Source organism: Dermacentor silvarum, chromosome 8, assembly GCF_013339745.2.
Source record: "Dermacentor silvarum isolate Dsil-2018 chromosome 8, BIME_Dsil_1.4, whole genome shotgun sequence".
In the NCBI taxonomy this organism is placed as follows: domain Eukaryota; kingdom Metazoa; phylum Arthropoda; class Arachnida; order Ixodida; family Ixodidae; genus Dermacentor; species Dermacentor silvarum.
In genome coordinates, this window is record NC_051161.1 from 178,420,772 (window position 1) to 178,448,419 (window position 27,648).

The 27,648-nt window shown below is 50.0% G+C and overlaps 1 protein-coding gene across 4 annotated transcripts in view; it reads right to left on the reverse strand.

The window, feature by feature from the left end:
- LOC119462597 (solute carrier family 41 member 1) overlaps positions 1-27,648 on the reverse strand; it is a 540,896-nt gene that overhangs the window by 352,971 nt on the left and 160,277 nt on the right. For all 4 annotated transcript variants that reach the window (XM_049672773.1, XM_049672774.1, XM_049672771.1 and 1 more), the window contains exon 4: positions 22,742-22,888. In XM_049672773.1, the coding sequence (XP_049528730.1) occupies positions 22,742-22,888 (147 nt within the window). The remainder of the gene's footprint in view (positions 1-22,741; positions 22,889-27,648) is intronic.

Sequence of the window (27,648 nt, forward strand, 5' to 3'; positions counted from 1 at the left end):
CCTTTACAACTCCTCATGGCAGGAGGGAAACGTTCCTGACGAATGGAAAGTAAGCCGCCTGGTGCAACTCTTCAAGCAGGGCAATCCCAACTCGAGCTCACCTCTTACCGCCCAATAGCGCTGGCCAGCTGTGCAGGAAAGATAATGGAACGGATGCTCCTTGGCCGCCTGGAATGGTACCTTGAATACTACAAGATTTATCCGAATTCGATGGCTGGTTTCCGACGTGACCGCTCTTCCATCGACAATGTAGTTGGTCTCGTTTTGTATGTTCAGCATGAAAGGTCACGTGAGCGTTTATCTGCAGCTTTATTCGTAGATGTGAAAGGCGCATACGATAACGTATTACATGAGGCCATTCTCGATGCTCTTGCGACGGTTGGCCTAGGTGGTCGAGTCTTTTTGTGGATTACAAGTTACCTATTTGCAAGATAATTCTTTGTGTTAACTGACGATGGCCCGACTACGCGACGCTATACCAGCAGAGGCGTTCCTCAAGGCGGTGCTCTCAGCCCGACGCTATTCAACCTCGCTCTTCTTGGATTTCCTGAATACTTTTCAACTACCATCAGGATTCAAATAGACGCAGACGACATATGTGTCTGGAATTCGGCAGTCACACGACCTCAAATACGTGCATGGCTTCAAAGAGCAGCAACTTTGACAGCGAGCAACTTATGTAAACAAGGTCTCGGCATATCACCAAAAAAAGAAATGCGCACTAGTGGCATTTACTCGCAAACCAATGACGCCTTATGTCATTTCAATCAATGGGCGGACCATTTCCTAAGTCAGAACCCACAGATTTCTTGGCGTAATCATTGACCGAGACCTCTGTTGGAGCCCGCACGTGGCCTACATGAAATGGCGCCTGACAGCAACTTCCCAGTTGTTTAAATACTTGACAGGAAAGACGTGGGGGATGTCAGTAGACGCAATGCTGAAACTCTACAGAGCTCTCTTTCACGGTTTTTTAAGATATAGTCTACCTGTACCGAACAACACTTGCAAGACAAATATTCGTGTTCTGCAGGCAGAACAAGCGCAGGCACTCAGAGTTTGCCTTGGTTTGCCCAGATGCACGACAACAGAGGCAACTATTGCGATTGCTTGGGACCATTCGATGCAAACTCACATTACGGTGGAAGCCCTGAGAACGCACATCAGACATTTTGCACCTGCCCCCTATCACCACCTTGCAACACTACCTTCAGACAGGCGCCAAGCATCGTTCTCTAAAAGTATCATCAAGTACAACGACAAACTTCCGTCGGGCTTCACCGCTGCATCTAAACCATCTATACCCCCTTCATAAGAAGCCAACAAACATTGACACCAAGAACAACATAGGGGAAATTACTTGCACACACTAATTGAATTAAAGAAATGGAAATGAGGAAATGGAAATGGAATTAATGGAAATGAAAACGGATGAAAAAACAACTGTCCCCAGGTGGGGAACGAACCCACGTCTTCGCATTACGCGTGCGATGCTCTCACTATTGAGCTACCGCGGAACCGTTTTCCCATCCGCTTTCTCGGGTATTTATGTTTTATAACTAGAACTAACTCTGGGAGTGTTAGCTAGCACCACCACTCACAAGCCTAGGGGCGGATGTGGAACATCCTTTCTGCCGCAGGCGTCACGAGCACGTGATCTTTTTTGGGTGATGGCAACTGGTCAATAAACCCACATATGCTCCCTGAAGGCATCAATGTTGCCGGATTCGAGCCCTAGTTATATAATGAACGAGAAGAAAGGGAACCGAGGGGCCCGATTTTATTAATCATATCATAAGAAGCCAACAAACATTGACACCAAGAACAACATAGGAGAAATTACTTGCACACACTAATTGAATTAAATGATAAATTAATGGAAATGAAAACGGATGAAAAATAAAGCGATCCCACCTCCCCGAAGGGAATCGTGAGGAAATGCGAATGCATTTCTTGCGCCGAGAGTACACGGCGTAGTAATTTTAATGGCGTAAATTAATGACGAGACGAGGATTTGTACCGTAACCATTTATTTACACATTCATCAGCACCTTTTAACACGAAAGTGTTTTATGCCGGGGTCCACCAAGACTTCACTGACGTATTTCCGTCACGGAAATACGTCAGCTTACAATGTACACGAACATAATACAAAGAAAGAAACCAGAAGAAAAAGTTCCACAAACATGCAAAATTTGGAAATCGAACCCACGACCTCTCGGTCCGCGACGATAGATCGCCGAGCGTTTAACCCATTGCGCCACAAACGCATTTGCAGAGAGCTACACAGACGCGCCTTATATATCTAACACTCCTCCGTGTACCCGCGCTCTTGCTCGGGGCGCTGCCGCCGCCTACGAGCAGAAAAGAGAAGTACTGCATTATGACACTAACGCGCACCGACAGTGAACGCTTCGTTGGTCTCAGCACTACGACGCCTCGATGCCAGCATTCGAAGGGACGCTGGCATCAAGAAGCACTACCAACGCCACCTAGGTGGCGTTCACCGTACTCAGCACAGCGGAGCGTGGCCTCCGCAATTAGCTCTGAAAATGTTTCTGAAGTTGATCGCGGAGGCTGCAATTACGACGCGCTGTACGCGCTGATTTGACTCGGTGACGATTCAGTTACGTGCTTTGTCTTGCGCGTTGTATTAGTGTGTCAGTTACGTGCTTCGTCTTTCGCGTTGTGCTAGCGTGTGCAGCGTAGTGCAGCTTCCATATGCACGACGGTTGCTCATGGTCATCGACGTTGGTAGTCGTGATGGAGGAGACGTGCCACCAGGCGTCAGCGTGGGTGCATCAACGCCTAAGGGCGCTTTAGCCACAAAACACCAATAGACATTATATATCAATGTGCAATAAACATTACACTACTTCTGTGAAGACACGTTTCACTTTCGTGTTCTATACCGATTCCTATATAAGAGGGATCAACCACATTTTTATTTGTGTTGTCATTGTACCTGACGGCCATAATCACAGCCTTGTGGTCGCTAAGTGTACAGTCAAAGGGTCTTTGAGAAGCATGCGCACGTCACAGTTTCGGGTAAAGGCGAGATCAATGCAACTTCCGTGAATGGTAGCGTTGACGTTTCTCCGCCGCGTCTCGAACACGAACTTCAGCGTTCTCGGCTCGCCGTTGACGTCTCACAGCGGCGTATCGAGCACACATTTCCGGATCTTCGGCTCGGCGTTGGCGTTTCGCAGCGGCTTCCCGAGCACGGAGTTCGGTATCGGCAGCTCGCTTCGCTCGCTTGCGTTCGGCATCACGCGCTCTTCGCTTCGCAGCCATGTCTTCCGCTTCTTCTCCTCCGGTTGATGATGACGTAGAAGCTACTGCAGTGACGTCACCTCCAGCGAGAGGTGTAATGCTCGGGTTGGATTGTATTACACTTCTTGCTAGGGGTACCGTTTCCGTCAGACATTCGCCTTCACCGACTTCTGCCATCGCCTTGAGAGGCGCCCAGCCAGCGAACGGTCGAGAGTGAGGCGCGCGCTTCACTCCATTTATACTATATACGTGCGAGCGAACGGGAGAGTGGGGCGCAGGGAGGAGAGAGAGCGAACGGCGAGAGAAGGAGCGGCGAAGCACTGCACCTACCCTCTCCTACACTCTCTCCACACGCGGGAGCTCCGCCGAGTTCCCGCGATGCGAACGCCCTCACATGCCAGAGCGCGCTCCTCCTCTCCACTCACTCTCCGCTACTCTGCCCGCACCACTGGCTCCGGTTGCTAGGGGCGAGGATAGGCGCGCGCGCCCGCAGCTGTTGCTATGGGAGAGGGAGTGAGAGCGGAGAGATAACACCTGCCGGCGCGCGGACACCGACAGACGCCTGACATGCCCCGACTAAGAAATGCATTCGCATTTAAAAAAACTGTCCACAGCTGGGGAACGAACCCACGTCTTCGCATTACGCGTGCGATGCTCTGATCATTGAGCTACCGCGGAACCGTTTTCCCATCCGCTTTCTGGGGTATTTATGTTTTACAACTAGAACTAACTCTGGGAGTGTTAGCCAGCGCCACCACTCACAAGCCTAGGGGCGGATGTGGAACATCCTTTCTGCCGCAGGCGTCACGAGCACGTGATCTTTTTTGGGTGATGGCAACTGGTCAATAAACCCACATATGCTCCCTGAAGGCGTTGCCGGATTCGAGCCCCTAGGCTTGTGAGTGGTGGCGCTGCCAAACTGCCGTCTACTTTGGACACCTCTCGCGCGGCAGACGTTCTACGGCACTGGAGGCCGGTTCGCCGTTGGTATATGTGCCGCTATCGTGGACGTGCCTTAACCGGAAGTAGGCAGCGTTTTGAGAAGCGCGTCAGCGATGACGTGTGCCACGTGACATTTTGAGAAGCACTCGGCGAGGAGAGGAGACCAGCCGACGAGGAGAGTAGCGAAGGAAAGAGCGAAACGAGCCAGGGCCGTTTGTCGATCATCAAACGCGTTTAACTCCGCTATTACGCCACCATTTCGAAAAATTCTCGCAGCTACGTGTTCGTTGTAGACTCGTGAACAACTGCAACACCACAACTAAATTTCGACCTCTGGGTGCTTTAGAGGCCCTTTAAAGGGTGTTCTCCAAATCGCTTAAGAAATGCAAGCAATCAAATTGCTAGCACAGGAAGGGCGAGTGAACGCAATTTACAATTATATTACATAAGATGTCGCTAATTTCACTTGAAATGCTTGGTACATTTAATGCAGAATCTACATATGTGTTCATTTCATTGAGCAGCCTGTTCAAAACAATCCGCGCAATAATTTTTTATAGTTCGCCTCGTTATGTTTGTTTTTATGATCCTGTTATAGTGTTGTAGTTGCATATTTTTTGCACATATCACTTTCGTAAGTCATAATAACATTTAGTATGACTTTTACATTGAAGCTTAATTGTGCTGTTATATGTTTCATTGCTAGAAATCTGAAAGAGTGTGTAGGCCTCCCCACTTATCTAGCAAGCACACCTAGAGGGAATAAGGATTCAGTGCTACCTCAGTGCTACCTCTAGTGCTACCAAGTGCATATACAGGGTGTAACGTTGGCCAGAGCATGCCGATGCACTCTAACGCGACCAAACCCATGTTGTATGGCGTAAGTCACTATTTTTTGTATTCTGCTTAATTGGATTAGTCAAGATTAATTAACCAACTTCTGAAGCAACGAAGTTAGACAAGAAATTCCAGTGAGAAAGTTGTAGAGCGGTTTGCAAAACGTCCGATTAAGTGTTAGTATTTTCCCGCTTACTGCAGATGCCCTCGAAATACAAAATAATACCATGTGACATGCCCCCACATGCGCCGTGATTGCTGTGCGGATTGGGCTGTCCAGAGGTCCACAATGGCGCCATAAGGCTCGGCCTGACGGTGCCGCCGACGTGGACGCGGCCCGCCTCGCTCTCAAAAGACTCTAATAAAGTTTTGTCAATGAAAGAATACACAAAAAATCCGAGTATCTCCAAGCGACGACAAACAACATTACCTTACTTCTGTTCAGCTACGTGGCATTTGCATATTTTAAAGTTTGGCCCAAGTTACGTGAAACACCCTGTATAAAACGCGGCCGAGGAAGATGACGATGGTTGCAAGAGGGCGAACTGGTAAAGCGTTTGCTCGGGGTTACATGTGTAAAAGCTTTTGGTAATTCAGAGTGATTTTTTACTTTAGGAAACGGGAGATGTGTGCTAACATGGAAGTGTACATACGTATTCACTGGTTGGCAGATGATTCATTGCGACCTTATGCCTGTTTTTCTTTTTCTTCTAGAGTGGTACATATGTGCCTCTTGTGCAATGCTTTTCAGATAAACCGAGAATTACTTCCTTGGTTACTTAAATGCAGCTTCCAGTGCATTGTAGTTCATTTCCAGGTTTATATAAGTTTCTAATATTTGGCTTATAATATACATTTGTTGTGTATTACTAGAATGCTAAGATTATTATATTTATGTAGCATTACTCAGTCTCATCGTACACTGCATTACAGTGGTGCTCACTTGTGACACTGATTTCCCTGTTTGAGTATTGTATATTATTTTCACTTGAGTGTTGCTTTCTGGTGTTATGGTTCTTTTAATTCTCACACCATTACATTATTTGATGTATCCTAAAGGCAATATTTTTGATTCTGACATGTTCCCAGCATTTGTTTTTGATAGTATGCGGCGTTATTCCTTCTTGTCTTTTTTTCTAGCTTCTAGATTATTCGTATCATTGCTTGTAGGCAGCTTACCCTGCGATTAAATCTCAGTCTGCTTCTTGCTGTTGCTGTGATATCAATTTCTAAATAACTCTAGTTTGTTCATCTGACAGCATGAGCTGTTTACTTTGCTAAATAAGAAACTTTACGAATTTTGTTTGTATGCTGTAGTCATTGTTTATCACTTTCTAGTTCGTTAAAGGGTCCCTGAAACGGTTTGGACAAATTTTGTGGACGCGTAGGGTACGGCTACAGTAACACATTCGCGTCACAAATTAAGTGAGGCGTCTCATATTAAAGGGCCCCTAAAGCACCTTCGATATTTTCTAAAGATTTCAAGTAAACACGCGCATCGAGTTCAGAATGCCGTCACGATCAACGATGCTAGACGCTGCCGCGCTACGCACCGGGGGCGCGCCACACACAAAAAAAGAAATGTCACAGTTTCGCCCTAAGGGCGAAGCAATGAATGCGATAGCAACACAGCAATGTCATACGAAGTAAGGTGAGCGGCTTTGGTAGCAATATGAATTGTAGTAAACATGAGCTGATTAAGTAAGCAGGTGTGCTGCAGCGTAAGTAGACCGACATGAAGAGAGACTCGATGACCACGAGAAGGCGCGTGTGAAACGGTGGTGTTGATGAGAAGCGCTGCCCGTGGGCAGCGCGTGCGAAGGGACACACCTGTAGCGCTGCACTGCCGATCCGGGCAGCATTGCATGTGTAGCGTGCGTTGGAAAATGTGGCCCGACTATTACTAACTGAATGAACAAGCGTGGTGTGAGCGCGCACAAATCAACATGAATAGATCACACTGAATGACTGCAGACAACGACTGTCAAAACGCTGGCAGCAAGCCCATACGCTGCAGTGGGCGAAGGTACGTGCGGTCTATCGCTTCAACAGAAACTGAGCGGCGAATGCACGGCGCATAAAGGTCAGAGCCGTGTGGAGATAAGAGATGGTGCGGACGAGCGACGAGCGCGGTTGTTGGCAGAGTAGAAGTGCGCCCCCCCCCCCCCCCCCCCTGCTCCCTCCGGCGCTGGCTTCCTGCTTCCGTGCTTGCGCGTGGGAGATTGAGTGCGTTCGCTCTCCGTGATAGCGCGCGTCCCCGCACGCTTCCGCTCGTGCATACGACGCGCGGCGAAGATTTTATCTATAGGGAACCTCACGGCGACGGCGACGCCAACTTTAGAAATCCGGTTGAAGTGTCCACATAATTACTATCGCAATAACAACAAAACAAAAAAAAACAATACCATGCTCCTCTCCGAGCCTTTCCGGTATCCCCAGCGGTCGTGTCACCAGGGTGCACCTCATGGAGCAAGGAAAATGTAGGAGGGAGCATACCGCAACGCGATTGTCGCCGACTGCCCAACACGTCATGAAAACGTCGCAGCACGGAGGCAACGTCGGAGCGCGCGGTAGGTTTTAGTACTCCCGGCTGTTTCTTGTTTTTTTTTTTTTCGATACCCATTCGAAACCATAAGGAGCTCTTGAAATAAACAACAACAAAACCAAGAAAAAATATTTTTCGCTTCCTGCATGTGTGCAGCTGCCGGCCGAGCGCGCACCCAATAAAAACTACCAATAACCAGCCAAGGCGCTCTGTCGTGTGTGTTCCTCATCTGCCTCTCGCGTTTAAAATGTTGCGCATTCCAACCTCTAGAGATATACCAGTAACCAAACAACTCAGCAAATCTGGGATTCTCCATGATCTCGACGCAATAGGTCACGTGTTGGGCCACCACTGCTGGCTACACGAAGCGTTCGCTTGCCAAGGCTGGCTGCGTGACGTAATGCTCCCTCCTATATTTTTCTTCCTCCATAGTGCATCTGGTGATTTCAACGGGGGTGGCGATGTCGATTGGTCGAGCAAGAACCTACGACTTCTGGTTAGTCTGCTAGCAGGTACGCGCGCTCCCTGCTGTTCCTCGTCGTTACGGCGGCTAGATGGGTAGGTGTGCCGACCGAGCTTAGTTCACCACTTCTCCGCATCATGACGCAGAAGTGGCGCTGCGGACAGTATAACGGTTCAGCTGCGCGCAACGTCGGTTGCGCTGTGTAGCCGAGCAGCGTGTTTGATAGTATCGCTACCTCTACTCTAGCTTTGAAGTACGCGTTATATAATGTCGTTTTGAGCAGTGTAGGCAAAGCCAGAATGGGGAAATTGTTATTGTAGTCTAGTCAGAAAACACGATATGCTGAAGTCAATTTTCTAGCTTGGCAATTCACATTTATTGAGATAAACGCGGCACTCCAGCCTATTGCATTGCAGACGTAGATGTTTTTTTTTTTTTAGGGGCGAAGCTCCTTGGGGTGTGGGTCTGTCCCTCCTCTGTAGTATGTAGTAGTAGTAGTCGTAGTCGTCGTCGTAGTAGTAGGTAGCCACGTCTACTTTAAAAAAAAGTTCCGAAAGTTGTGTCCGTAGCGCGGAATAGAACCAGGGACCCTCGCGTCCGAACGCGCGGCGCTAACCACTACGCCACGAAGCGCACATGGACACACGCACCACGATGACAATAAATACCCAACATTAACGAAAGACTGCGCGTTTCTAACGCGTTTGTGCTAGCGCGTTACGGCCCGTGTAAGAAGCTGGTGTAAGACGCTGTGGCCTCTCCGCCTTACCCCCGTATTCATAAACGCTCCTGACTTGAACTTGACTTGCCACCGCCTTGGGCAGCGCGTTCGAAACGCGTTGAAGGCGGTGGCAAGTCAAGTTAAAGTCGAGGAGCGTTTATGAATACGGGGGTTATACTCTCTCAGCAGTCATGTGAGGGCGTCGGCAAACGCGGTGCACGTTCCGGCATGAGTAAACGGCTGCGTAAGACTCTGTGGCCTCTCCCCCTTACTAGAGAGTACTGCACGTTTCTAACGCGTTTGTGCTAGCGTCCCCTTAAGCGGGAGATGGTGCAATTATAATGAAGGGCGCTGTTATAAAATAGGAATGACGTCACATATGGCGCGTGTCATTGGTAGAAGTCAATCGTTCGATTTAGTGCGGCGAGACTGGGCGAATTACACGGAAGATTCACGGTTTACCGATGATTCCCTCCGGAGCTTCGCCCACTCATCATCATTCACTCCGTGGATATGCGGTGTTTTTACATGCATAAAACAATACTGCAATGGTTTTATACGGTATATGGAAACGTGTTTACGCGATATTTAGTGAGTTATAATGTTTCAATTTCGAGAAATCTAGCTAGTGTGTTTTTTGTTGCCTCAGTTAGGGTATTTAAATTGGTATGAGACGAATTGCGTTGGTAAGTGCGTTGTTGTGTCTGGCGGTCCTTCGGGACAAAGGAGGCCTCATCGACAGGCGTGAACAGGTCAAGTGCACTTGACGCTTGTCGTTTCTCGCGGCCGGGAAGTGTCACCGTCAGTCACCTGGGACTGATGGATGAGCAATTAGCCCCCAGACTGCAATGGGTCCTCGACCTCGTGCGTAGCTGAAACGGCAACGTCGCCCTTTTGTGCGTTTCATTGAATTACCAGCGCCGCCCGAACTACGACGAGGCCCGGCGCCGACGCGCCAACCTGGAGCCCCGTTCGAGACAACAGCCACGGCCCTTCCTGGAAATGGTGGCTTCCTCGAACTGACCGCTACGGAGAGGCGACTCTTGCAAAGGGCCAGCGTCTAGCAATCGCGTGGGAGCCACATCAACGTTCGGTTCCCAAGGTGTCAACCGCTGCCTGTATTCGGGGGCGACCAGGCAAGATTGGAGGAGGAGCCCGGCGGGAAACGATGGCACATCATGTGCGGGATATGGCGAATCGGTCGAAGGTGGTCATTGGCTAAGAAGAACTAAAGTGCGTTCCCTCGTCGAGTGAAAGAGGGAAACGAAAGGGATAAAACAGCGGGACTTGAGTGTTGTAAGGACGCTCGATAATGTAGAACGCTCGGATATGTAAACGCTAGAACATGCAAAGATGTTAGCATGTAGACGGCTCATGGAGCCGTCTACATGCTAACATGCAGCCCTTCTTGTAATATACCAACATTTACAGTGTGTATAAAACAGTTTTCTGATCTCGCTGGACTTCTCATTGCCTCGGCACCGTAAGCCGAGGTCCGAGCGCCGCTCGGACCTCGGCTTACGCAACAGTGGCTGGCAGCTTATGGGATCGGCCGGCGTTGGCTGCATCGGTGTGGTGAGTGCTACGTGTTTGCTTCTCTTTTCGCCACACTCATTAGTCAGTAGCGCACCCAGGATCTCTGCCAGGGGGAGGGGGGGGGGGGTTGACAGCTTGCCAATACCATCTAAACAGCACTAATTTCGATTTCTTTACGGAAAATTGTCAAAAAACGCGCTTTTTGCGAGTGTGCAGACGATTGCGCGTCTTACATCTTAGTTGCAGTACTCAAATGCGCAAGGAAAGAAAAGGGGTTAAACAAAAGGGGTTAAGTCGGCCTCAGGGGGGGGGGGGGGTTACAATCCCCGAACCCCCCCTTCCCCCCCGTCGGTGCGCCACTGTCATTAGCACAGGTAGTCGGTAATGGTGTTTGGTGTTTCTTGTGATTTTGTCTTGCAGCCCAAGAATATAGGGTCTCGTGGGCTGAATTACTAGCGGGGAAGCCACACAGGGTGCACTGTAAATGCGGATAAGTTTAAAATCCAGGAACTCTTCAAACGTGGTGAGCTGATGGGCATTTTGGCAGGCCCTGCGATAGGCACAAGGCAACAATTGGAGCCTTTACAGAATGAGGAAGTGAGTTGGGAGGAGGCCGGTGAGGCAATTACGAAATGGCTTCGTAAGGAAGCAGCGAAGAGCGATGAATTCTGCAATCTCCCGATGTGATAGCGATAAGGACGGGCTTAGTGCCTGAGTTTGCTCTTCATGTCGCCAGAACTCTCAAGTACAAGTAGGTAGTTGCTAGGAGAGTAACTTTGTGTTTTCTGGCGGGCACCGTTTTCGGAATTCACCTTCGTTAAAAAGCGAGTTTACTTTTATGGAAGGGTGAATTTTGAAGGCAAACGAGGTCGCTATGGAGAAATTTAGAGTGCAGAAGCTCGTAATTTGCGAGGAGTTAGTCATTTCCGCCGACTCCGCAAGAACGAAAGAAGCTGTTCTCGACGTCATGAAGGCAGAGGAGGCTTGGGAAAGCATTTTTGAAGGAAAGTAAAAGGCAGAGGAGTGCGAGAAGCGCCAGCGTGAAGCCGAAGAGCGACAACAGCGCGACAACACGCTCTTCGGATGCTTGAACGGGAATGCTTAGATGGCAGACAGCATGACGCCACTTTCAGGACAGACGAGGACATAGTTAATTTGATCGAGGGTGTCAGCCGGGACTCGTGGGAACGAGCGATTAGGATCCCGTTTAGTGTCGCTGCGTGTTTCTTGCATTGCTTGTCCGATGAGAAAGCGCGTGACTACGGCAGGGCTAAGAGGGCTTTGTTCAGGCGCTTTGCAGGCCGACTTCGAAGGCCCAAATGAGAGAGAAAAAGCCGACCCTGTCGAAGGCTAGCTTTGAAAAAGGTGTGATGCAAGTGAAGCACACACAAAGCAACGATAACGGTGGTTTTCCCGCACCAGAAACGGAAGGCCCTTTAAGCCAAGTGTGTACGACGGCGGCAATTTCAGCCAGCCTGCCAGATAAGTTCCCCTATTTATTGTCGAATAGGCCAGAGAAGTCGCCGACGGATAGGCGAGTGTTTTCTCCAAAGAGGAACAAGAAGAGTTTTCCTCTAAGGAAGAGCATGGAAAGTTCCTTCTCCAGTAAGGGAGCTTTCAGGGCAAAAGCACACGAGGAGACTCCGAGACTGCTAGGCGTGTCCCCTATTGAGCAGTGGACCATGGAACGATTCTGGAGGCAGCTGCGAGCAGTCAAGTGTCAAACGTGTCAAGGTGAATGAGGCCACCGAAGATAGCGGTCCCGCGCCAGAATTTGTGCCCGACTGCGAAGGCCAAGACGGCAGTGACAAAGATTGTTCAGACAGCGCTGAGAGGGTTGTGCTGCCAGTCGTGAACGGAAACAGTGACACGCGCGAATAAGAAGCACTTATTTCGCCGTTTAGCGAGGCTGTTTCGGAAGTAAAGGCCGACTTCGAAGGCCATCGAGAAGTTTTGCATGCTGTCGTGAGGCTTATAGCGCATGAAAAGACAAGGACGAATGAAGAGGTGACACACACAGGCGCTAACTTGCAACAATATTTATTTCGCGCAAAACACGCAAAACAGTTGTATATGTGTGGGTCCTTTGCTCGAAATAAATATTGTTGCAAGTTAGCGCCTGTGTGTGTCACCTCTTCATTCGTCCTTGTTTTTTCATGCGCTATAAGCCTCACGATGTCATACCAACAAGCCCAAATCACTGCATTATTGCATGCTGTCGACGGCAGTAATGGAGCTAGGCCAGCTGAAGACAGACTTAATGTCGAGATAACTTGCTCAAAGATCAAATATGGTTATGCTCTATTAGAAAGGCAGTCGCACTGTGAAACCCAAGAGGGCAACGAAATTTTAAGTGCGTGTGCCGATGCCGCAGGCTCTACGAAAACATGCCGAACGGAAAAGGCGTAGGCGCAGGAGGAGAAAGACGGACGTGGTAGAGGCGTCTAAAATCAAACGTCCGAAGCGCCATGACAACAGCGGTAAATGCGCAAAGGTCAAGTCCCAGACTGTGAAAAGGCGAAGGAGGGCAAATCCCAAGCTTAGGCGTTTGCCGAGATCAGTGAGCGGCACGTCGCGAAAAGGGGAATCTCGCGAAGATTCAGGCGTCGCCTAACCGCCTCGCGTACAGCGAGCAGAGGGTCCTGTAGGCTGCTACAGTGGCCGATCACTGGCGGGGGAAGGCCTCGCAGATAATGGGACAGTGCGCGTCTGTGAATGCATCCCCAACACTTGGGCTGTTCTGAAGTCGCAGCCACAAGGTGCGTCAGGTGTGGTGTGCCGCAACACCACCTGGCGAAATCCCCGGAAGGCGCGACCTCCTCAAAGAAACGGGTGCGTTTGAGGCCCGAGAATAAAGAAACAAGAAAGGCGAGTAGCAAACTTTTCTTCTTTTGTATTTATTTTGTGGGAGATTAGTTCAGCCTTGAACATTTGACAGGCATAAGAAATACCGCAGTTTCCTGTTTTTTTTTTTTTTTTTGGTAGGTTGTTAACCTCAGGTTAGACCCACGATGTAAAGGGGAGTGTGTACATGGCGACAGGTAAAGAATTGAATTGCAAACAGTGTCAGGGTTGCAAATAGTTTAGAAGGTCACGCGCAGGTTGCGCAAGTTGATGACCTGAGCTTTTGCGCGAGTCAATGACGCGTCGTGTTTTTTTTTTTTTTTTGTGTGTGATTTTCTGTTGAGGCAGGTTTTGTAAGTTGCGTTCATTAATTTTCATTTCTTGGAGGATATTTCTTTTGAACGACTTTGAGCTTTAAGAACTTTTGTTAGGCAGTATACTTCAGCTTACATTGGAAAGCGTCGGATGATTGTTCCCGCACGCACGTGGAGAGGACCGCACGTTAGAAATTGGTTGCGCAGATCGCCATCAGCGATAGATTTATTGTCTCGTCAACATATTGCCAAAGAGTATCTCACATGAATACGGCCACCCAGTGGCGCACCGACGGGGGGGATTCGGGGGTTGTAACCCCTCCCCCCTGAGGCCGACTAACCCCCCCCCCCCCCCTTTTGTTTAACCCCTTTTCTTTCCTTACGCATTTGAGTACTGCAACTAAGATGTAAGACGCGCAATCGTCGGCACACTCGCAAAAAGCGCATTTTTTTGACAATTTCCCATGAAGCATTCGAAATTAGTGCTGTATAGATGGTATTGGCCAACTGTAACCCCCCCCTCTGGCAGAGATCATGGGTGCGCTACTGCGGCCACCCGCTCAGAGGGAGCATAGCATTAAAGCAGCACAAGTTCGAAGTGCGCTGGGGCAAATGCAGATTACGTCAGGCCTTGTGAGCCAATTTGGGCACGTGGTTGATGGTTTTCCTATTTGTTTATTTGGTAATTTCGGCATTATGTAATGGTTATGTAGCTTCCTTGTACTAAGTGTTACGGAATGTGAATTAGTGAAGGCCAGTTCTCCCTTCGCCTTCCCGATCTGTGGAAGCTCTAATTCATAATTACTTAGCTGCATTATACATAAACCCAGTCGGTGTCTATTTGCGAAGACCCATTATTGGAAGTTTTTTGGTACTTGTCCGGATCAACGCGCACCTTGTGTTTCAGGGTTTTCTTTAGATAGGGGGTTTTCAGATTTTTGGAATTGGTATAGTCTGGCGATGAGAGTGGCTTGCAGTGGCGCTGCGGCATTGTGTGTGGCTGACAAGGGTCGCCCCTGGGAGCTTGTCATCTTGCATTTCTGCAGTCCAGTCAGAGCCCACCTATCAAGAGGCCTTTGGGGAGAAGACCTTTATTCCTGGGTGCAGCGTCCCGATGGCTTTGAGCAAAACAGGCATCAAACCGGCCGAGCTGCATGGAACAATTCGAGCTCCCGATCCATCATCTGGCGGCGGGGGTGCTGTTGTGTCTGGCGGTCCTTCGGGACAAAGGAGGCCTCATCGACAGGCGTGAACAGGTCAAGTGCACTTGACGCTTGTCGTTTCTCGCGGCCGGGAAGTGTCACCGTCAGTCACCTGGGACTGATGGATGAGCAATTAGCCCCCAGACTGCAATGGGTCCTCGACCTCGTGCGTAGCTGAAACGGCAACGTCGCCCTTTTGTGCGTTTCCGTGAATTACCAGCGCCGCCCGAACTACGACGAGGCCCGGCGCCGACGCGCCAACCTGGAGCCCCGTTCGAGACAACAGCCACGGCCCTTCCTGGAAATGGTGGCTTCCTCGAACTGACCGCTACGGAGAGGCGACTCTTGCAAAGGGCCAGCGTCTAGCAATCGCGTGGGAGCCACATCAACGTTCGGTTCCCAAGGTGTCAACCGCTGCCTGTATTCGGGGGCGACCAGGCAAGATTGGAGGAGGAGCCCGGCGGGAAACGATGGCACATCATGTGCGGGATATGGCGAATCGGTCGAAGGTGGTCATTGGCTAAGAAGAACTAAAGTGCGTTCCCTCGTCGAGTGAAAGACGAGGGAAGGAATTGAATACTTGCATTGAATGGGGACATGACCTTCTGAGGGCATTGACCAGGCACAAATTAATGATTCCTCTTTTAACTAATTTCGAATGTGCTGACTTGAAAGAGAGAAGTCAGCGCTGTGTGCGTGTCGCTCTCTCGTGTCCGTGTCTTTTTTGCGCTGTGTTTTTGCCAATGAATCACCAACACGCCCAAGCTTCCACGCTAAATCAATTATATGAAACTCCAAAGCAGATTTCTGCCGTCATCGTCGCCGTCGCCGTGAGGTTCCGTATGACGTCAATGGAGATGAAATCGTCGCCGCGCGCCGCCGAACGCTGTATGTGCGAGTGAAAGGGCGCGAAGGACGCGCGCTTTCACGGGGAGTGAACCCACGGCGGAGAACAAACGCGCGTTCTGCGCCGTGCTCCCTTAAGGGCTGCAGAAGTAGGCGTCTCCTTCCTCCTTTACAATCACCATATATGTAGAGCAAACGCGCCTTCTTCCGACGCACGAAAGGCCGTGGGGGCGGCACCAAGTGCCTATTTATATCAGAGGCTCCGGCAACAGTCACCAACGCCGCACGCATTTTGTGCGAACGCGGGCAAAACGCCGACGGCGTCGACAACAGTTCTGCGCGTTGCTGGTGCTGCTGCATCTCCAAATTTATACAGCTGATAAAACTACTATCCTTACTCCGTATAGCTCTCTACAAATTTGCTATCGCAATTGATGCTTCGCCTTTCAGGTGAAACTGCGACAACTTTTTTATATCAGAGGCTCCGGCAACAATCACCAACGCCGCACGCATTTTGTGCGAACGCGGGCAAAACGCCGACGGCGTCGACAACAGTTCTGCGTGTTGCCGGTGCTGCTGCATGTCCAAGTTTATACAGCTGATAAAGCTACTATCATTACTCCGTATAGCCAACACCACCTAGAACTAGAGAAGGCCTGTACAGGGCTCCGTGACGTCATCGCAGTGAGATCAGCCTAAAAGCTGGCTTCACCTGATACCCTTCCAAGGTTTTTCATTCCAACATGCAGTTTTTCCGACATCTTTTTTTTTTACTTGCGACTTTGATGATATAGAAAATAATTGTACTGCCGGATATTCTCAGGATTCTTAAAAAACGTAGGCTTAAAATAATTCTCCAGGCTCTTCACAGCCGAGCACATGAAATTTATAACAATTGCACATCTATCAATTTTCTTTTGACACACATTTATTCATGACACATAATAATGCATGCAAGCAGAAGAATCCTTCAGAAAAATGATTATGCTAAAAGAGTTTTCAGCTTCCGTTTCGAAGCCTTGCTTTCAGTCAGTTTGTCTTCATCTTTGTTACGCTTTGCAGTCTTGCTTTCAGCCAGCTTGTTATTCTCAACTTTACACAGATTGTTGAGCAGTGTGTTAGCAGCAGCACTGAGAACATAGTTTAGCACTATTTCAGGCGAGTGCCCATCATCGCAGAAGTCCAAGTCTTCGTTACAGTCAATTAGGGAAGTTGTGAGGCTGACAAGCACTTCTTTTTGTTTTGCACAAGCAAAAAATTTCGATGCATACTTCGCACTTCTTAGCTTATCAAGGGCAATTTGCATCGTGAGCACAACATGCACAGCTACCGCCCGTGGAAATTTCAGTCCACCTCGTGTTGCATTTGCAATCAACACATCATCTTCCAGTTCTATACTCCGATTTTCAATAATCAAGTTTTCTTGGCATGAAGAACAGACAAGTTTTTTTACTGCAGCGTGTGCACAATATCCAGCTACATATGTGATAGCTGGTGGCATTGCCTCCTTCTGCTTCACATCATCATCGGTCACTGTAACATCAAATTGTTTGACGACGACTTGTACGTCCGTGGTGGGAAGACAAGGTGAAGTGGCATCCAAGTTGGGAAGATCAAGGAGTTTCTGGAGTCTTAGCTTCTGCTCAGATTCATAAATCTGGCGTATTGAAACATGATATTGGGCACCAGACAGCTGTCTGTATCGGCCAAAGCGGTCCTCCAAGCTGTCAGTTTGAAACTTCCCTAATAAAACATACCTGAACCCAAGCTCTTCAATGCAATATGCTGACACCTCAATAAGAGCATGTGAGGTATGACGCAGTGCTGTGTGTGTTTCACGAGTTAACTGGCCAGCATCATGTTTCAAGCTCTGCCAGTAGTCCAACCATTCTACAATCTTGTTTAGATAGTCATCTGGCGGCATTTGAGTGCACTTATCGGTTCTTGAAAAGGGTCTCTCAGGCGCTGGCCCTTCAATGGTGTCTTGACATTGACTATGTTCCACCATGTCAGAACAATGTTAATAAATTCCAATGTACCATTTGCATGATCAAGTGCCACTTTGGTGCTCCTTAGTGCTGCAACAGTGGAACTGTTGAATATCCTGAGTGCAAGCTTGACATTCTGTCGCTCCAGATTGGATGGATTCAGAGCTTTAAAAGACAAAGTTGGAGCAAGCCGCAAAAGCTCATTTTTTTTTCTCCCTCATGCAAATTGCATGGCGTATTAAAGGAAGCTGTCAGCACAGATGGGTTTTCCGTGAGGGAACCGAAACCAGGAAAGAAGATGCATCTTCCACAATTACGTTGGTTCAGCCCGTTATTTCGGATGCACTTAAGGATATGCTCGGTATCCAGGTTGAAAAACAAGGGCCTTGATGAGTCTGAGGGGTGCCTGTAAACAATGCTCAACTTGGGAGGATCGGCAAAAAACGACATTGCCTTTCGGTTGATCGAGTTGTTATCAGACACCACTGCAACTACTCGTATGCCAATGTCTTATAGTTGCCTGATCAGCAGATCAAGAAAATCATGCAGTTGCTTTGCTTCTACCTTTGCCACGGGAAGTATGTGCACAACATCCTTGTTCGATGATAACAAGCTTTGCATCATAAAAACGTATGCTGTTTTTGCTGCATTCTCACTGTTTGTCGCTGCACCTGTCACATATCCACCCTTGTATTGAAAGGATGCCTGCAGGTGGATCTCGTCCATCATAAGCGTGACAAAGCGCTCATGGTCTTTTAGTGTTGACGCCAGCCTCCCTGCATATAAGAGGAAAGCATCATCTTGTTGCTCCCTGGATGGGCTAGCATTGTAAGAAGCACAAATGCCCCTTATTGTTAGGGGATGTGGAAGCTTCAGTTTTGCTGTACTTCTGATGAATCTGTATGCATGTGGCGATATAGTGTACACAAGGCTACTGAACACGAGAAAGTCGGCTAGGTAAATTGATGCCTTGTTGAGGAGATCTTGAAGCTGCTGTGTCACAAATTTGACAACTTGCACTTGCCACTCATGTGGAAGAGCTGATGATGATAGTTGCTTCAGGAGTACCCCAATACGCTTCAGCAGAATCTCTAACTGAAGTTCATTCTTTGAAGAATCCTTCATGACATCTTCCACGTCGCACAAAACTTTCTGAAGCACTCTGAAGTCAGAGATCGTCGAGGGAAGCACAGATGAACCTAGGTTTTCCAACCTCGTTTCACCGGCATACACCGCCAAAGAAAGGTCCGAGGACACTGTCACCGCCCAATGCACAACTGGCGCTTCTTGGTTGTGGAAGTTGAGAAAAAATCACAGCATATCCACGGGGTGAATGATGATGAGTGGGCGAAGCTCCGGAGGGAATCATCGGATCTCCCGCTTAAGGGGACGCTAGCACAAACGCGTTAGAAACGTGCAGTACTCTCTAGCGTACAGCGTCTTACGCAGCCATTTACACATGCCGGAACGTGCACCGCGTTTGCCGACGCCATCACATGACTGCTGAGAGAGTATACCCCCCGTATTCATAAACGCTCCTCGACTTGAACTTGACTTGCCACCACTTTGGGCAACGCGTTCGAAACGCGTTGAAGGTAAGGCGGAGAGGCCACAGCGTCTTACACCAGCTTCTTACACGGGCCGTAACACGCTAGCACAAACGCGTTAGAAACGCGCTAGAAACGCGGCCTTTCGTTATTGTTGGGTATTTATTGCCATCGTGGTGCGTGTGTCCATGTCCGCTTCGTGGCGTAGTGGGCTAACGCCGCGCGCTCGGAAGCGAGGGGTCCCTGGTTCGATTCCGCGCTACGGACACAACTTCGGTATTTTTTTTCTCATTTTTCTCAGACTGGTTACACACTACTGGTTACACACTACTACTACGACGACGGGGACGGAACGGGTGCCGCTATAAGGAGCTTCGCCCCTAAAAAGTACTTGTGTCTGAGTGACGATCTTGCTCCAGAAGTCAGTAAGAGAGAGACCACCTATTGCTTTCAATAGGTCTCCGAAACTGGCGATGGCATTCTTCTTTTCTTCTGCTTCGTGATACTGCACTGATAATTTTATAGTTTTCTGTAATGCCTCTGCATCAAGACGAGCGCGCTTTTCTTCGAGGCTCTCACGTGCTTTAGTTGCTTGTCGAGACAAGTAGACAGGGCAATTGGGAAAGATGCTTGGGATTGCAGAAGACTTCAATCGCCTTAGTTTGAGGCGTACTTCAATTACTTTTCCAGTCATGTTGTCGGCATAGCTCGCCGAGTCCACGAAGTCATTTTCATGGAAGTGGTGCTCACAGACCTGCAACGCAAGCACAAGGACAAGGTATAAGACGAAAGTGACGTTTTACAGAATTATAAGATCCTATACTCGCGGACAACTTTCTGTGGCAATAAAGGGAAAGCTACGGAGGCAAAGCGCGCACAAGTGAGAGCGCTTCTGAAAAGAATCCCGCGTTTTAATCCACGTTGGCTTAGACTGAGAAAGAGAAAACAAACTGCTTATGAGCCACAGTTAAATAAGGCAGAACACACCACTGAGTGTAAAAGTTCACTTATTTTGCGGCTTCCGCGTCTGGGCAAACGCGAAACAGACGCAGTGGAAGCTGCGTCGATTCAGCGTCTGTTCCGAGCAACCAAAACCACTGTCAAACGCTGCCGCATCCACGCGCCCGTAGCTTTCCCTTCATTGCCACAGAAAGTTGTCTGCGAGTATAGCAAGCCGCTTGTACAGACTTAGGCAGTTGCTGCTTTATATCTCTGCTTCAGTACGGCAACCACGACACAGCCATGAAGAACGCTGTGCGAATCTCGATTTGGGATGTTATGCCGCGAGCCATCGTTAATTCTGCACTTGGATACATGGCGGACGCTTCACATATATCGTAACTACGCCCTGTACAGCGTCTGTTTGATGTAGTCAATTTTACTGTCGAACACATTGCGCGAAATAAATTTATGATTAGACAGACACGCAACTGAGGCCTATGCATTGCATTATACACTTCAAAGCACGAACGCATAACAAAATTACACTGAAACAGTATCTGTTCAGTTCTCATTCCTTGAAGTGTATAGCGCGTCGTAAGAGATACAAGTATCACGCAATACAATCAACTAAACCTTGCTCTCACGAGAAGGACGACCGCGAAAAGCAAAAGGGAACATGTGCTTACCACTGTGTACTTCGTAGGTACGAAGTTTTCCTGTCGCACAGCCTTCGTCCACGCTGCATTTTGTGCGGGGTCCGACGGAAACCTGTACACGCGCGCTCGCGGTTCGTTCGCATAGTTTGACCGACAGTTTGGTGCGCAGCAGCACCCAGGCATTTTCGACGGCACGGCAGCAAAGTTCTGTGCTGTACCGCTGAGCTACTGAGTGCAAAGAAAGACACCGACGACAAAAAGCAGCGTCGCAGCGAAATGGTGTCAACGTTGCCAGATGCTGAAGCCGACGCTGTTAGCATCAACACTCTTTGCATTCGGGCGTGCATTATCTAGTAATTTCTGCTCTCAGTACTGCACCACATAATTGGGCGATGATGCGAATAGACGTGTATATAATTTTTCCTATGTTTTTCTTTTTAAAAAGCCTCATGGATACCACATTCAATAAACAGTTTTCCTTTCTCAACGCGCGTGCTGGCCCCATTCGATAGCCAAGCCAAATCGCGCCTGTCTTTGCAGCTGCGTGTGCTGCGCCGGCGCTGTGACAGAAATCCCGCCGATCCGGCCGCATGTCTCACTTCGGTGACGTAGCGCCGTGGAGAGGAGGACTTGCACTGGCCTTCTCTAGTTCTAGGTGGTGTTGGTATAGCTCTCTACAAATTTGCTATCGCAATTGATGCTTCGCCTTTCAGGTGAAACTCCGACAACTTTTTTGCCTATATTGACCTTACCTTTTATAGTAGTGTCTGTCGCCTACGTCCCTTGCTGCTCGAGTTTAGGCAACATTACTTCTTCTTTCTGGAGTTTTACGTGCCAGAACCAGTTCTGATTATGAGGCACGCCGTAGTGGAGGGCTCCGGAGTAATTTTGACCACCTGCGGTTCTTTAACGTGCACTACAACGCAAGCACATGGGCGTTTTTGCATTTCGCCTCCATCTAAATGCCGCGGCCGGGATTCGATTCCGCGACCTCGTGCTCAGCAGCGCAACGCCTTAGCTGACTAAGCCACCGCGGCGGGTAGGCAACATTGCGCAAGGCGCCGCAGCAGCGGCTGACGCACGCTCTTTGACGCCTGCGTGATGAAGACACGTTCACGTTAGCGGCACGGCGGCTTGCCGTTCACCGTTTGACGTTCTCAGGCTGACATGCGCGGTCGGTTGTGCTCACACGCGTCAAGGTTTCCTTGCCGTGCAGAGAATGGATCCAAGATCCATTTTTGCGACGTTCTCCGGCTGCGGCAAGCAGACGTGACCAATCAGCGACGCAGGCATGGTGGTCGTAGCTACGTCGGATTGCACCCGGCTTTGACTCCCGTGGTGACGGCGCCGTCCGCTTTTCGCTCCGTGGCTTTTTGCGTGCGCGCTCGCTATATCGTTAGGGAGATTCCAATAGGGAGATTACTGGAAACTGTACGCGAGAACAGGTTTCTCTACGGCAAGATGAAGCCAGAATAGGAGGACACGGAATTTAAAACCAGCAGATGGGGACGCGCTGACGACGCGCTCAAAATCTTGCCGTCCCAACTTCGTGCAGCGAGTTAGCGAAGTTAGATGGTGTCACGTGTTTTGCGCACCGGCGAAGCTTGCTGTGCACTTTGAACACCTTCCTGCGGCCGTGGGCTACTGCGCGACAGCGCCATGTGTTGAATACGGCTGTGCCCGGTCCCTTTCATCGCAACCGCTACCAGCAGAGCAACCGGACGACGCACTACGCTTTTTATCAAGCGTGACAAGACACCGAGCGAGGGTGAGGGTGAAGCTTAACGTCACCCAAGGCACTCTCGACCCAAGCGAGCGGAACGAGATAGCAGCGCTCCGTTGTGGCCAGGCAGCCGCTTTGGCCGCCGGAGCCGTGGTCCGTTTACTTTTCTGGCCGATAGTACAATGCAGTTGTTCACGGGCATGAAGAGTGTTCAGTCGGACTTGGGTGTGCATCGGCCTTAGTAAGAATCTTTAACAGCCTTCCGCCTTTAGGGAAATGCTGCTTATAGCAAGGGTAATTCCCCACCCCGATGATTTCGTCATCAGAAGCGTTTCCTGTGATAGCAAAATGCACATACTCACCTATGTGTCCATATAGGAGTGTAGAGAACCCAGCCAGGATGGCCAGTGTGGTCATGTCACCAAGTGCGTCCACCACTGAGGTGGCCACATTGTCCGGGTTGATGCGGCAGCGGCCAGAATACGCGACCACCAGAACCATCACCGTCCCTGCGTCCACGGGTAGAGCAGATCGAGTCCTTCACTACTTTCCGCAGCTACGGTGCAGGGGAGCGGGGGGTATTCTGTAAGAGCCCACCTGTCCACTTCGGCCACTGGCTCCCGCTTCACGAGCGCGAAGGTGCCAACCAGTATCATTCGCGATCGTGAAGCGGGAGCCAATGGCCGAAGTGGACAGTCCACTAGGCAGACTCTTACAGAATACCCCCCTGGGGACCTTTTTTCATAGGCTGCGCATCAAAGTGACTGAATCTTCTTAGGCAGACATTTTACGATACAACTCTTGCTGGGCAATCCTGCACACGCGAATCTCTAAATTGGGTTTAATTTTCCGCACGAGCAGCAACAACCCAAGATTACAAAATATTTCACGTTAGTAATATTTTTTATGACAACCATTATTTATTTCGCCGGAAGTTCCATAAGAAAAAAAAAACTATCAGCCCTTCCACAGGGGTGCAGTGGAAGACCAGCGAAGCTGTACAACGGTTGGAATTATGTATTTCCACTTATGAACATAAAGATGTGATGGTGTAATTGATTATTTGAACTATTAAAGAATTAGAAATATATATGATCCGGTGGCTTTCATTTATTTAGTGACCACAGGGACCATGGCCTTATGGTCGCTACGGTACACCGCCAAAGGGTGTACGGCAAAAGTTGGCACGTTCTTCAAAAACACGTCACCAATGCCGCGCGCGTTCGGTTTTGCGCTTTGTGTTGTGCGCGTTGTTTGTGTGACCGCACACAACCACTGTCAAAACGCTGGCTATGTGGCGGAACGGCTAAACACCGTTGTCGACACTGTTAGGGGGAGGCAGGCGAGAGCCCAGAGAGAGTCGGCGGCACAGGCCGGCAGGACTGCGCGCATGCGCCGCAGTGGGAGAGCGGGAACGCACAGTCTAGGGTGTCTTGATGCCCACCGCTCCCCTTCCACTGGGAAGCCGCGTTTGCTCTCCGCCGTGCGTTCGCTCCCCTTGAAAGCGCGCGTCCGTCGCATGCTTTCACTCGTACATACAGCATACGGCCAATGAGAGTTTTTTTTTTCTATTGCTGGACGCGATCATCGAAGAGTGAGCCCTTAACAGCTTCGCTGTAAAATCAACTTACTGGGGTGTAACGTCCAGAAGCTACGTAACGGGGACGACGTAATTTCGACCACCCAGTGCACCCAAATTCGTCCTGGTCCGGAGATCGAACCCTAGCCTTTCCAGGGCTCTACCATCTGATATAGTCAGGAGGGCAAGGTTTCTCAAGAACATCCTTGGCGGCTTCGTGCTACACTCGGTTGGACGAGATTTATTGACACCCCCTTCAAAACGGGGCGGCGACATGTAGTCACCAGCCCGATTGAGCCAACCAATTAATCTATCGATATTGAAACGGGTAGAGTAAGGTGAAATGGGACCGTGTTTACTTTGCAGAAGATATGGCCGGTACAACCAGTATGGCGGAATGTTAGGTTAGCCCCACTACGTCGTGTCTTTCGTCTTGCTGGTGATCGTTTTCTTTGTCCCTCTCGTGGCACCGTGACATAACCCCCCCCCCCCCCCCCCCGGTGGCGAAAGCGCCGACCCGGCGCCTTCTAGATGGCGGCCGCATGGTATGGCTTGAGACGACCCACGTGGACGATATCAGATGACGTGGACGACGGGGAAGAATCGGCTGGAGCTATGTCATAGGTGACATGACTGAGCTGTCGGACGCCGCGGTAAGGGCCAGAGTACCGGTATAGCAGTTTCTTCCAATAGGCCCACACGCCGTGAAGGAGTCGAAAGGAGGACGAGGTCGCCGTTAGAGAACTGGACATCACGATGACGGTTGTCATAAAGATACTTCTGTCTTTCGTGTGACTCAGAGAGGCGACTGTGGGCAATCTGGCGTGCCTGGGCGGCTGTAGCTATGGCTTCGCGAGCGTACTCAGACGGGGACTCGAGAGCAGTGGGCAGGAGCGTGTCGAAAGGCAATGTCGGGTCACGGCCAAAGAGGAGATAGAAGGGGGGGGGGGTAGAGAGCGGTGTCGTGACGTGACAAGTTGTAGGCGAACGTCACAAATTGGACCGCAGCGTCCCAGTCACGATGATCTGAGGAGACGCACATCAACAGCGTAACTAAGTGTTCGGTTCAGGCGTTCAGTGAGGCCGTTCGTTTGAGGGTGCTATGCTGTCGTGAACTTGTGTTTCGTGGCACAAGAGCGAAGTAGATCTTCGATAACCCAAGATAAAAAGTAGCGGCCCGAGCCTCTGAGAAGCTGGCGAGGAGCTCCGTGCTGCAAGATGACGTCTTGGAGCAGGAAGTCTGCGACGTCGGTAGCACAACTGGTCTGGATGGTTCATGTGACGGCGTAGCGGGTTGAATAATACGTTGCAACGGCTATGTACTTATTTCCAGCTCTGGAGGTAGAGAAAAGGCCCAACAGGTCGAGGCCAACACGATAAAACGGTTCGGCGGGTATATAAATTGGCTGGAGGGTTCCAGACGGAAGCAAATTATTAAGCAGGCTTCTTACGAAGCTGGCATGGTTCGGAAGCAGCGACATAACGTCGCACGGTACGGTAGAGTCCAGGCCAGAAAAATCGTCGCCGGACACGGTCGTAGGTTCTGGAAACACCCAGGTGGCCAGCAATGGGGCCATCATGGAGTTGCACGAGTACAGTTTCCCGGAGATGAGAGGGAACGACTATCAGCAGTTCGTGTCCTTCTGTGCGCATATTCCGCCGGTATAAGATGCCGTCCGAAACGAGGAACAAGCTAAGCGAGGGATATGACGGGTCAGAACGGAGGCGGCTGATGAGGAAGCGCAAGGACTTATCACGCGCTTGCTCCTCGCCGATGCAGTAGAAGGTGGAGAGCGTGAATATTCCAGCAGTTGAATCATTGGAGTCTGGAGCGTCGACGGGGTACCGAAACAAACAATCGGCATCCTGGTGTAGTCTACCGGACTTGTAGACCACTGTGTAGGTGAATTCTTGAGGACGTAGTGCCCAGCGACCTAGACACCCAGTTGGATCTTCAAGTGTCGAGAGCCAACAGAGAGAGTGATGGTCCGTGGTAACAGTGAAAGGTCGACCACAGCAGGAATTTACTCACTGGCCATACTACATACTCACTACAGTAGGAATTTGCTCACTGGCCATACGAGTGCGAGGCACTCGCGCTCTGTAATGGAGTAATTGAGTTCAGCATGTGAAAGCAGGCGACTTGCGTACGCAGTAACTTTGTCATGCCCACATTGACACTGAGCACCAATTCTATAGCCATTAGCATCTGTACGGATCTCTGTTGGGGCAGATGGGTCAAAGTGAGTAAGAATTGGCGGAGTAGTGAGCAGGGTGATAAGGCGTTGGAAGGCAGCAGCTTGGTCAGGACCCCTTGAAAAGGGGGCGCCTTTCTTCAGAAGGTCAGTCAGAGGCCGAGCAATGTACGCAAAATTTCTGACAAATCGACGGAAATAAGAGCATAAGTCTACAAAGCTGCGGACGTCTTTGGCACAGGTCGGCACAGGAAAATCGAGAACAGCACGAACTTTGGCGGGATCGGGCGGACGCCAGATGAGTCCACGAGATGACCGAGAGGATAGTAATTTGGCGGCGGCCAAAGTGGCACTTCGAAGTATTTAATTGTAGCCCAGCAGACCGGAAGTCGGAAAGAATAGACGAATGGCGTTCAAGGTGTGTCGCGAAGGTCGGTGAGAACACGATTTTGTCGTCGAGGTAACAAAGGCATATAGACCACTTAAAGCTGTGCAAGAGCGTGTCCATCAAGGTGGCTGGAGCGTTGCACAAGCCGCACGGCATGACTCGAAACTGATAAAGACCATCTGGCGTAACAAATGCGGTCTTCTCAGGGTCCATGTCGCCGAAGATAATCTGCCAGTAACCGGAGCGCAGGTCTATCGATGAAAAATACGTCACATCGTGTAGTCAATCCAATGCGTCGTCTATGCGTGGCAGTGGATAGACATCCGTCTTTGTTATCTTGTTTAGATGGCGGTAATATGTACAGAATCGCCAGGTGTCCTTTCTTTATCAAGACAACAGGAGAAGCCCACAGGCTAGACGATGGTTCAATAATGCGCTTGGTAAGCGTCCTATCCAACTCCTATTGTATTACTCGGCGCTCGGCGTGTGACACGCGATATGGCCGTCTGTGAATAGGCGGTGCATCGCCGGTATGTATGCGATGCTGCACAAGGGAGGTTTGTCCCAAAGGCTGACCGTCAAGGTCAAAATGTCGGAATAAGAGGTGAGCAGATGACGTAGATCGGCGGTCTGTGTGGGGGAAAGATCCAGGGCTATCATCTTGGTAATGGCGTCGTGCGCTGGACGCGACGTTGCGGAATGAGCATTGCAGGCGGCGGAAGAGTTGGAGGAAGGCGGGAGAGGCGAGAGGGAAGAAAGGTCGTACTCGTGCGACGGCGAAAGTATGGCGAGACAGATCCCTTTGGGTAATACCTGAGGGCAGAATCCGAAATCCAGGAGCGGAAGGTAAGTTTTGTTAGCCGATATGGTCATTACGGTGTGAGGAAACGACACGCCGTGCTAAAGTAAGGCACTAATACAGGGAGTGACGATCGTGCGGCGACGGGGAATGGCTCGAGCGTCTGATGGACGCAGAAGGGCCGCGGTATGGCGGGTCATTTGGAGCATGAAATGGCTGGCGCTGGTTGTCACTGTGACGGTAGTAAAACGTGGAGCGTGAACACGAGGGCTGACGATAACGGCAATAGCGAGAAATGTGCCTCATGG